At 35.5% G+C, this 11042-nt stretch overlaps 2 protein-coding genes across 2 annotated transcripts; both read right to left on the bottom strand.

Annotated features, from left to right (window-relative positions):
- Positions 1-729: 729 nt before the first annotated feature.
- Positions 730-2575, bottom strand: LOC132185567 (class V chitinase-like). The gene is made up of 3 exons (XM_059599327.1): positions 2227-2575; positions 1556-2185; positions 730-749 (listed from the first exon to the last, which is right to left on the bottom strand). The coding sequence occupies exons 1-3, from the start codon at positions 2573-2575 to the stop codon at positions 730-732; spliced, it is 999 nt and encodes a 332-aa protein (XP_059455310.1).
- A 4997-nt stretch (positions 2576-7572) lies between these two features.
- On the bottom strand, positions 7573-8709 carry LOC132183593 (uncharacterized). The gene is made up of 2 exons (XM_059596942.1): positions 8632-8709; positions 7573-8177 (listed from the first exon to the last, which is right to left on the bottom strand). The coding sequence occupies exons 1-2, from the start codon at positions 8654-8656 to the stop codon at positions 7846-7848; spliced, it is 357 nt and encodes a 118-aa protein (XP_059452925.1). The 5' UTR covers positions 8657-8709; the 3' UTR covers positions 7573-7845.
- Between the last annotated feature and the right edge of the window lie 2333 nt (positions 8710-11042).

The raw sequence follows: 11042 nt of genomic DNA, 5'->3' as shown, positions 1-11042 counted from the left end.
ATATACGCTAGGAAATGAGTGACTTTTTGTTAGCATATGTTGTTAATTTTTTTTGGCGTATTCTCTTATTTCTAGCGTATTTAAAAATATGTCGATCAGCTTATTTTTCTCTTATTTCCAGCGTATTGAAAATATGCCACAAACTGTTATTTTTCCTGGCATTTATAAAAAATGCTAGGATACATTATGCCACTATATATATAGTTTGATTCAACCTTACCAAGATATCTGTGGATTTTGAATGTGGCTAATACTAATCAGGTTTGTATACGAGTAATTTTTCATTACAAAGATTCGAACTTACGCCAACTAGTACATGTCTGGACCTCATGGATATTTCTTTGAGACCAATGGACCACCGCCATTGGAGGTGAATGAAATGGAGCTAAATTAATCTAAACAAAGCTAACCCTTAAAATAAATGGTTAACAACAACTGTCATGGTATTGAATTCGGTCATAATAATTTACATGTGGGTATGGCACATTGGAGGAAATTTTGGAAGTTGTCACTTGGGCTCAATTGGGAAATCTTGATACACCGAAACAAATTAACATATTTCTTTTTAAAATGTGAGAGGCACATGTTATTTTTGATATATATATATATATATATATATATATATATATATAATCTTTATACCGTTAAGTACTCTTGTCTCCTATTAATATTCCTTTTCTTTCAAACACCGAGACACAGGGTCCAAAATTTTTTCTCTCTTCATTGCTTTCAAGGATGTGGCACCATTACTGTCCATATATGCACAACATTAATTGACAATCAGAGGATTATATTTCCTTTGACGTCCTCCATATATTTTTTATTTATTGGCTCCAGGTTCATAGTTTTTTTTTTTTTTTTTGAATAAAGCAGAATCCAGGTTCATAGTTATTACTTCTCGATCTTCTATGACTAGCTAGTGCAATTAGAATAGTTAGTTACAAATTAAATTAAGAACCATTAATTTGGATAATCCTTCACTTTCAAAAAAAAAATTGTTTTCTCTTTCTTAAGCGTAATATTATTAAGTGTATATTAGCCATAAAAAAGGTTCATATTAATTTATTGACGGTTTCAAGTTTCAAGTACTGAAATTGATTTTAATAAGAAAAGATAACAAATGTGATCGAATAATATTTTATTAAAAAAAAAAAAAAAAAAACAGATGGAGAATACATCCGATCAGATTACAGAAAGAAATAAACAGTACAAATTAATTAAGGATACCGCCAATGCCAAACAGTATGCATGGAGGCCAGGAAACAAAACAACACAACTGATACTTGGCCTTACAACGCCGGTACACAAGTACTGATGATGATTGGCCTTATTTGTGGAAAATATAGATAGATAAGCTAGCTTGTAATTAAACACGTAGGACATCGATCTCATGATTGGCCTCATTAATTTGTTCCATTCCATGCTTGGAAAGCTGTGACAATATATATATTAAGAGTAAAAATTAGCTTTATATATATATAGGCTGCAGGATATATATGGAAGAGTAGAAATCCAAAGAGAAGTATATATATATATATAGTAATAATATAATTACCTTGCTTCGAAAGAGCCCAGTCAGAGTCGTCGCTGTCCACATGCCATGGAAAGTAACCAAGCAATTCATTTTGCTTGGCATATGTAACCTTAGAAGAGATGATATCCTTTCCATCATAACCAATCCACGTTGTTCCAACATACCAATACTGTGCGACATAGTTGTGATCGATCACTTCTACGCCACGTTTGTCTTTAATAAGTTCTTGGATTTGTCGATAAGGTACGGGGTCACTTACGACTTCAGTCGCAGCTCCATTAGCCGGTGATAATATTTCATGGTTAGCAGCATTTTGCAGAAGCCAACTGCGGCCATGAAATGGAAGGCCGAGGACTAATTTGTTGGCCGGCACGCCTTCATAGATCCAAACATTGACAACGACGTCGACGCTAAGAACTAGATTAGAGCCTCTTGGATTGAAAAATGGAGCAGGCGGTACAATGAAATTGGGTGAGGAAAGAGGGAGAGGGGTCTTCAAGTCATAGGCCACTACGTTGATCCAATCTAAGGAATTTACGATAGCCTGAATGGGATAATGCTGTGGAGACTCAGAGACGGCTGCGGTTAGAAGCAGCTTGGCATTGCCAGTGCTCTGAGCTGCAGCCTCTTTGTCCACGGCAGCTCGCCACTCTGTGAGGAGTGTGGCAAGGTTGGTTGTTTGATCGGGATACTGCCAGTTGAGGGGCCATTGTAGTTGAAATCCCTCGCTACATCAATGGAGGAATCTATGAATGTTTTACAGTAATTAGAATCGCTAGCGATTTTGGCAAAAATGGAAGGATCAGTGTCTCCACCGATGGATAAAATGGCTTTAACATCAGAGTTGATGCTCTTCACGGTTTTTGCGAAGGATTGAAACTGAGTCTCATACCCGGGAGGAAACCTGAGGTTGTAGGTGCCAGGGTCGACATCGGCAAAGGCAGCAAAAAGATGGGTGAAAAGGCTGGAATCTATGTTCTCCGGCTGCAAGTCACCCTTGCAATACCAGTATCCGGCATTCACAGCAGTGCTGCTAGTCATCTTGATCTTGATGAATGATGGGTAAGTAGGTATTTGAGAGAGAAGATGAAATTGGCTCGCTCCAGTGATTTTTGTCCATTGCACCTTCATGCTATTTATATATACTAATATTTTTATGCAAAAAGGCTTTTTTTAATAGAAGAAATCCATGCATGTTTCCCACGTTTCTTAATTATTTATTAATTTGGATTCCATCAACTTAATTTGGATTTATTTATTAATTCCGCTCATCCATCAAGATAATTACTGAATATTAGTTTATTTAATTAATTTTCTCATCAACATCATTAACTAATTATAATTTTACGCCAACCGTGCACACATATGCATACACCTAGAAATTAACTAATTATAATATATATTAACTATTTTCAATTGAATGAGATAAGATCGACCGGCGGGGCACTACTACTTAAGCTGCAGGCCAGGGAGATAGAAAATACCCACCTAATGACCAACGTAATTAATTTTAAAACATCTAATCTTAATCCTCCTAATTCACGCTACTCTAGCTATTAAATACAATTCTACTTTGACACATGCATATTCTAATCTCATCCTTTTTTTTTTTTTTTTTGAAATATCGGCACAAGAAAGGGGAAGGAGGATTCGAACTAGTGACCTCCGCTTCATTAGGCGTGGTCTCAGCCGATTGATCTACCTTTTGGAGACAATCTCATCCTCTTTTAATTAACTCCCCATCCATATCAATATCTCATGGACGACCGTAATTTATTAATTTAATTACCTACATATTCAAGTTTTAAGTAATATTAATGAATTTTGATCATTTGGATTCCATCAAGTACTTTTGCTGATATATATCAAGATGACTAATTATTTGATTATACATAATACTCCAACCAGTTGCACATTTACATACTGCCACAAATTAATTAAGTGTTACATCCAAATTATATCATACAAAGTCCCGGTTTGGATCACTTCATATTTTTTTAAATGCTCTTAAATTGACAAAATCTATCATATGGGGGTACTTCCTCTCTTTTTCAAGTGGAATAGAGAAGATCTATTTCATACTCCAGTTATGGTTTAGACCTCTCCCACAACTCTCCCACAAATAGAAAAAAAAAAAAAAAACTATATATATTCTATTAAGTCATTCAATATACCAAAGATCATTAAGTCTACATATCTCTATATTAATTCCAATAAGTTTTTACGGATTCCATTAATTGGGTTCAATTGGGAATTCTTGATTTTTTTTTTTTTTTTTAAGTAACTATTAATGGATACTGTCACGATGTTATTATTAATTTGGATTCCTTCAAGTTTTGCTGATCAAGATGATTAATTGTAATACTCCAACCACGTGCATATACAGCCAAAACGTGGTCCCGTAAGTTGTGAATTTCGACCTCTCTCACACACACACACACAATATATATATATATATATATATATATATATATATATATATATATATATATATATATATATATATATATATATATTCCAATAATTAAGTCCATCTCTATATGCAACATGGCAATCAAAGATAAATAAGTCTGTCTCTATATATATTGATTCCAATAAGTTTATACGGATTCAAATTAATTTGGCTCATTGTATAAGTCAGTTAGCTAGCCCCAGTACTAACGCTTCCATTAACAGCTATCCGACACATGAAGACTCCAATTAATTATAGGGATTCAATGCATGAAGGCTCCACTGCAGGGAGGCATGTAAAGCCATCGAAATTTAATTAAACTAATCATTAAAATAGACACACCTCCAAAGACATATTTACATATATAAATAAACTTAAAGGGGTCATCAATTTGTCTCAAGAGGTAGCTCAATCAACTAAGACCACGCTTAATGAATCGGAAGCTACTAGTTTGAATCTCCCTCGCCCCTCTTGTGCGGACATGTCAAAAAAAAAAAAAAAAAAAGATCATCAATTTGCAGCACATGCACCATAATTAATTTAAAAAAAAAAAAAAATCACCTTGGAAAGTTTCAAGCTGAATTTCAAACTAGTAGTTAAGTGGGAAAGACTTACCTAAATACGTACCTACCAAAGAACAAGAAATAGCAGAATGCGGAAGTAATACAATGATATGAGCCACAATTTAAACCTCAATACAACTCTGAAAATAGTTATAACAAAAATAAAAACCATAAAAATACCACAATCTGGAAAAGAACTCATCGATCATCCTATGTATGTTTGGTTCGAGCCCTTAATTAACTCCCTCTTGATAGGGTTTGTGCATCCTTAACGACCTCTGGTATAACTTTGGTTCCCTAATGCATACAGTAACAGCTATCATTTACCTCTCTTTTTTCAATTAAATATTTCATTCATGTGTTGAACCTTATTTATTAAAGGAAAATGTTAAAATATTATTTAAATTTTAAGTGAGGTACCACCATCAAAACCGTTAAATGAAGAAAAACGAAATATTGATGATAATATGATCCATATTGATTTGAAGTGAAATGAATTTTTTGAAATCTCCATCCAACCACATGCACTGATGACATATGTACACACAGCCAAATATATATATAATACATATATTGAATATTGACACGTTCTTGATTATTTTGGATAACATCAACTTATTTGGGCTGGGTGATCAACATGATTGATTAATTGTAAATAAACAATACTCCATCCATATATCCAACCACATGAACATATAGCCACAAAGTAGTACGACGATCGATGCATGTTGGGTATTTTTAACTAACTGCAATTAATCAATTTTGACACGTATATACTTTATTAATTAATTTGGGTTGACTATAAAAATTAATAGTTCTGGTACCAACACCATCTTAGTTTTAAGTAATTAATGAATTATGACACGCGCGTTTTTCATTTTGAATTCCATCGATCAAGTTTTGCTGATATCAAGTTGACTAATTAACTCTATATATAAATATAATACTCCAACCACATACATACAGCCATATTTTAAGTCATTATTATTATTTTGGGTTCCATTATGTTTTGCTGATCAAGATGCTTTTCATTATAATATAATTACTCCATCCTCGTATAATTACTCCCACGATAGTACATAGGAGGCCTCAATACATAGAAACTAAAAAGAGAGAGATTCTCATACATTTGCAATATGGGACAAGCCCAAATATTCTCTAACATTCCTCTCTAACTCAAGGTATAGACTTGTAAAATCTTGAGTTTATTTCTTGATTAGTGACGGAAACCGAGATGGTGGCCGGAAACTCATTGGAGGCAATGGCGGCTGAGGGAGGTGGCTAGAGTTGATGGTGCCGAAATTGGAAACATCGACAGTTGTGAACTTCGGCTATTTTGGTCGAGATTTCAACATCGGCAACTTTTGGCCAGAATGGGCCAAAACATGAGCCTTAAAAGGAAGCCAACTATGGGCTAAAAAGAGCTTGGGTTTTAAACAATACCACAAAGGCCAGGCCAGGATTTTAAACAATAGCACAAAAACCAAAATATGGGTCTGTGTTAAACATAACAATAGACCACCAAATAATGGGCCAACAATGGGCCGAAAATAGGTATAGGTCAACAAAGGACCAATAAAAGACCAAATGAATGGGGCCAACAAATTAAGAGCCGAAAGATACGGGCAACTATGACTTCTTTTGAATTTTTTTTTTTTTTTTTGCCACTTGGGCCAACATGCCTCTTTGGGCTATTTTATTTTATTTTCTTTTCTTAACCGATTCTTTCTTTCTTCTTTGTTTTCTTTCTTTCTTTCTTTCTTTCTTCTTCTTCTTCATCTTTTTTTTTTTTTTTTTGGCCAGAAAATGTGGCTGAAGATGGGCGGCTGGACGGTACGGCGGCATCAGGTGACAGCAGCTGCTAGCGGCAATTGCTAGTGGCAGAAGGCTAGGATAGTGGACTGGGCCAAGCATTTGGCTGGAGAATCACTAAAGTGTATCGGACCTTGAAAGTGGGCTCGATACAAGGGCCATAGACCCCCCCCCCCCAAAAAAAAAAAAAAAGTGAAAGAAAAGAAAACTGACCCGGATAGACCGGGTTAAAAAGGTTGGATCCTTATTTATTTATTTATAATTCCGGATGGCACGTGGCGGTGAGTAATATGTCTGATAAGCCGGATCTTGGCGGATCTGGACTCATCGGTCCATGATCTATATATTGGCACTATTTCTGAGATGAGAAGCGCTTCGAGGAGGGGCGTGGGCGCGCTGAAAGTGGTATCCGGCGCATGGGAACTGAGTAGAAAATATAGTTACTAATTTCAATGGACAGGCTTGGTGCGACTAATTTAAATATAGTTACTTTAATCAAACCTAGAACTGCAAACCAGACTCCTAACATTCATCCTTTAAAAATGGGTCTTCCTAAAATAAACAATCTGACAAGCCGTAAATGATGCGTAAGTCTAAGACTTAGTAAGTAAACTTCACAATCGAGTACGAAATGAGCTATTATTCATATGCATAAATAAACATGTATTTGTTGTAAGCAAATGAGGGGTTGCCTATGTTATTACACCATAAAAAATATAATTTTGGTTTGTGAGAATGTTTGGTATAATCCCAACGACAATCACCTATAAGTTTTAATGTAAAAATCTAATACTTAAATAGATCATAATTATCATATATGGTCTACCCAAGATATTAAAAGACAAAATTTTCAAAAAAACATTTTATGTTTTGTTTTCTCGTCACTACTTGAAACAAAGAATTTATTTAGGAAAGCATCGACATTAGGAACAAAATATTTTCAACTAAATTTGCACGAGTTTGCTCAACGTACGTTCAGTGGAGCCCAACCAAATTCCGGCAAGTACTTTTATAGCCTAGGATTGTGCCTTAGCTGAAACCCCAGTGTGAACTTTTATGGGTGAATAATATTGTTCTTATTCTTGATAGCACAATATTTACAAATCGTACAAGTTATTTGATTATTGGCTTTATCGTTTCCAATACAAGTTTCTATGTTACAAATAGCACAACTTATCTGATTATTACCCTTATTATCCGTAATACAAGCTCCAATATATGTTCCAAATAATACAACATATCTGATTTTTGGCCTTACAACACACCATATTTGATAATTGGCTTTATCGTAGATCATACATGCTTCTTAACATGACCTATATCTGATTACAAGCCTTATTGTTCATAAAACAAACTTCTATATTAGAAGTACACACACATCTAACACATATGATAATTGGCCTGGCCTTATCGTGGATAGTACAAGCTTCTAAATGCAACATAGGAATTATTTTCCTTTTTGTTTATAATGGAAGCTTGACCAACTAGTAACGGAACATGTTGGCACCGGTGGTGTTGCCGGTGGTGGCGTTGCCGGCGGTAGTGTAGCTGTTGGTGGTGTTGCCGTTGGTGAAGTTGCAGCCGGAGAAGTCGCCGCTGGTGAACTTGCCAATGCCAACGTTGCTGCCTTGGGTGTTGACGCCGGTTAAGTTGGTTTTGGAGAAGTCGACGGCAGTGAAGTTGGTGTTAGTGGCATTGCCGGCGGTGGCGTTGCCGCTTTGGGTGTTGCCGCTGGTGATGTTTCTGGTGTCGGTCGAAGCCGGTGCTGGTGCTAGTGCTGGTGCCGGTGCCGGTGCGGGTGCTTGTGGCAAACATCCTAGAGAAAGTGCGACAACAATAAGAATTACAAGTTAGAATGATGACGACTTACAAATTCAAATTGGAAGAGTACTCTAATTTCTATTAGAATGGGGTAAAACTCTTATTTTAAACATTCTAATTACTTGCCGACACATCAACATTTCATAGATAGCAAAAAGACGAGCACACCTAATAATTACCTTAAAACATCAACAATAACCCCAAGCTGGCTATAAGAGGCGGCGAACCACCATTAAGGCTTTGAAGCCTCATAATGGTTCGAAGGCCTTTAGAAGTGGTTCAACTAAATGACCAAATATATATATATATATATATATATATATATATATATATATATATAATGTCTTCTTTCTTCTTTTCCATTCATGCATGATAGACTCATGCCTTACAAGTAAATTAGATTTAAACATAAATAATAAGTTAGAATGATCGAAGATGCATGCACTTACGAAGTTGATTAAATATTAAAGCCATTGAAGGGAAGGCGACGCAGTAGAAGAGCTTGCGATAGGCTTATAGACTATGAGAGGTATTGCTAGTTTGGAGGTTTGAGAAAAGAGTGCAAGCGTGTATATATAGGCTTTCCTTTTTACCCTTCGCCAGCTCTCTTGTAGTAATTTACTTGCTACTAAAATTATCTGGTATGATTGATTAATGATAATAGTTGTCCCATTAATCATGACCGCCATTGTAGCTAGGATCATGACGAATCTGTGGCTGCGTCAGGCTTCCATAATGTGTGCATGACGTACGAAATGATAGGCTTGGCCACAAGATACGAACAAGACTATCCTTCTATCTTCTTATAGATAGGCTTGGAGAAAGCAAGATTCCTTCCATCTTCTAAATTAACAGACTTTAGTATCAGCTTTTGCAGAGTTGGCCCCAAAGATTCCATAAAAGAAATGCAATCCTCGTTTTTTTGTTTGTATGGAATTGCATTATTTCCAGAAACGAATTTGTTCTTGGCGCACTGAAAAAGCAATGGACAGTAATGAAGAGAATGGGCACCTTGTCAAAACGATTGGCTCTCTTTCTGTAAATCCGACCCAATTGAATGAGTAAAGATCGATCGGCCACACCAGATCACACATACCATCAACCTAAAGAACCAGAGATCTAAAACTCATTGCCCTCTCAAGAACACCACCCCACTGCCTCCGTTCCTCTGCTTCCACCATCACAGCAATGTGAAATTGTTGTGCTCTGAAAACATTGGTCTCTTGCTTTTTTTATTTTTTATTTTATTTTTTTTCTCTGAGATTCAGAAGTTACTCCTTCTGTATCACAACTGCTAGTAAGTTTTCGTTGTAGAAGGCCTAGAGGGTGATGGGCTTCAGATCTCTTTTATTTTGGTTGTGATCCAGTGTTTTTCATTTAAATTGCTTGCTTTGGTGTTCAAAGCTGATGTGGCTTAGCTATGGAAGTATTTTCTAGGCTCATGGCTGCTTCTACTGGTGTTGATTCAGCTATAGAATATGGAGGTTCTGCTTGTCTAGGTGCAGAATAGCAAATTCTCCTACAATATGGGAGGAGGTTTTGCAAATGGGATGCAGTGAATGGGGTAATAAGACCTTTAAAGCTGTGCTTTGTCGTTTGGCTTTGGGGTCTGCTGTTTACAACATCTGGTGCAATAGAAATGAAGTCAGGCATGCAGGACATCCCAAAACAGAGGAGCAATTGTTGAAGAAAATTCTGTGGGAAGTCAGAACTAGAGTAATTGGGAAAGGGAAGTTTTCTAAAACTGGTGAAAACCTTATGCTTTGTTCTTTATGGAACATACCAGCAGACTTGCTTTGTTAATATTGGTTATTTTGGTCTGCGGTTAGTATGTTTTACAGCATTGTAATGTGTTTTGTTGGTGTTCAGCCTCTGTGAGGTTTTGATTTTGGCCTTTTGTAGGGCTTGTATATGGTGATACTTTGTATTTGGTTTGTTTTGCTCTTAATGAAGATGCTTATTCATCAAAAAAAAAAAAGCTGATATGGCTTATTATTATTGGAGACCACAAAAAACCTGCTGGTTTATGCAATGTACTTATAAAAGTTATTCTCATAGGTTAAACTTTCAACATGATTTTTGTTTGCTTTCATATGTATTTCACATCTATGCTGCTTTGGACCAAAAAGACATGAAAACATCTATATAAGCTTTGGATTTAAGTTTTCAAATTTAGAATTTATATATATATAACTGTTTTCATTTTTTTAAAAAGTTCAAATTGTTTGAATTTGATTTTTTTTTTTTTTTTTTTGTCTTTTATAAGGAAAGCTAGCCTTTTTAATGAATATAAAGAGAGCCATTGTCTGCAAGCTGACACAAATCACAGACTAACCCAATCCTAGTCACAAAATTAAGCAAAAACTATAAACATAAGCTGTAACGCATGTCGTCTGAAACATGATACAAGAAAATACAACACATCTTATTATTGGCCTTACAACACACCATATTTCATAACTGGCCTTATTGCACGTAGATAATACTTAAGACAACGTATCTTATTACAGGCCTTATTGTTGATATATAATACAAGCTTGTATGTTACAAACACACGCTGGGTCTGATTATTAGCCTTATAATACATCTGATAATCGGCCTTATTGTGGATAATACAAGCTTCTAAATACGTACGACATATTTGATTACGGCTGGTCTTAATGTCGTTATCCCATGCAAGCTTCTACTGATCATCATGCATTATCCCATGGACCGGCCAAGCTGCCAAAGCAATAAGAATTTCAAGTTAGAATGATGAAGATTAACAAATTTAGATTGGAAGAGTTATTCTTCAATAATGATGGGTCAAAACCTTTGTTGCTGAATAAGTGAAATAGTAATAATCAAATTAATTAAGATT

Source organism: Corylus avellana, chromosome ca6 (genome assembly GCF_901000735.1).
Source record: "Corylus avellana chromosome ca6, CavTom2PMs-1.0".
In the NCBI taxonomy this organism is placed as follows: Eukaryota; Viridiplantae; Streptophyta; class Magnoliopsida; order Fagales; family Betulaceae; genus Corylus; species Corylus avellana.
Note: the sequence above shows the minus strand (reverse complement) of the source record. Positions and strands in the feature narration are given on the sequence as shown.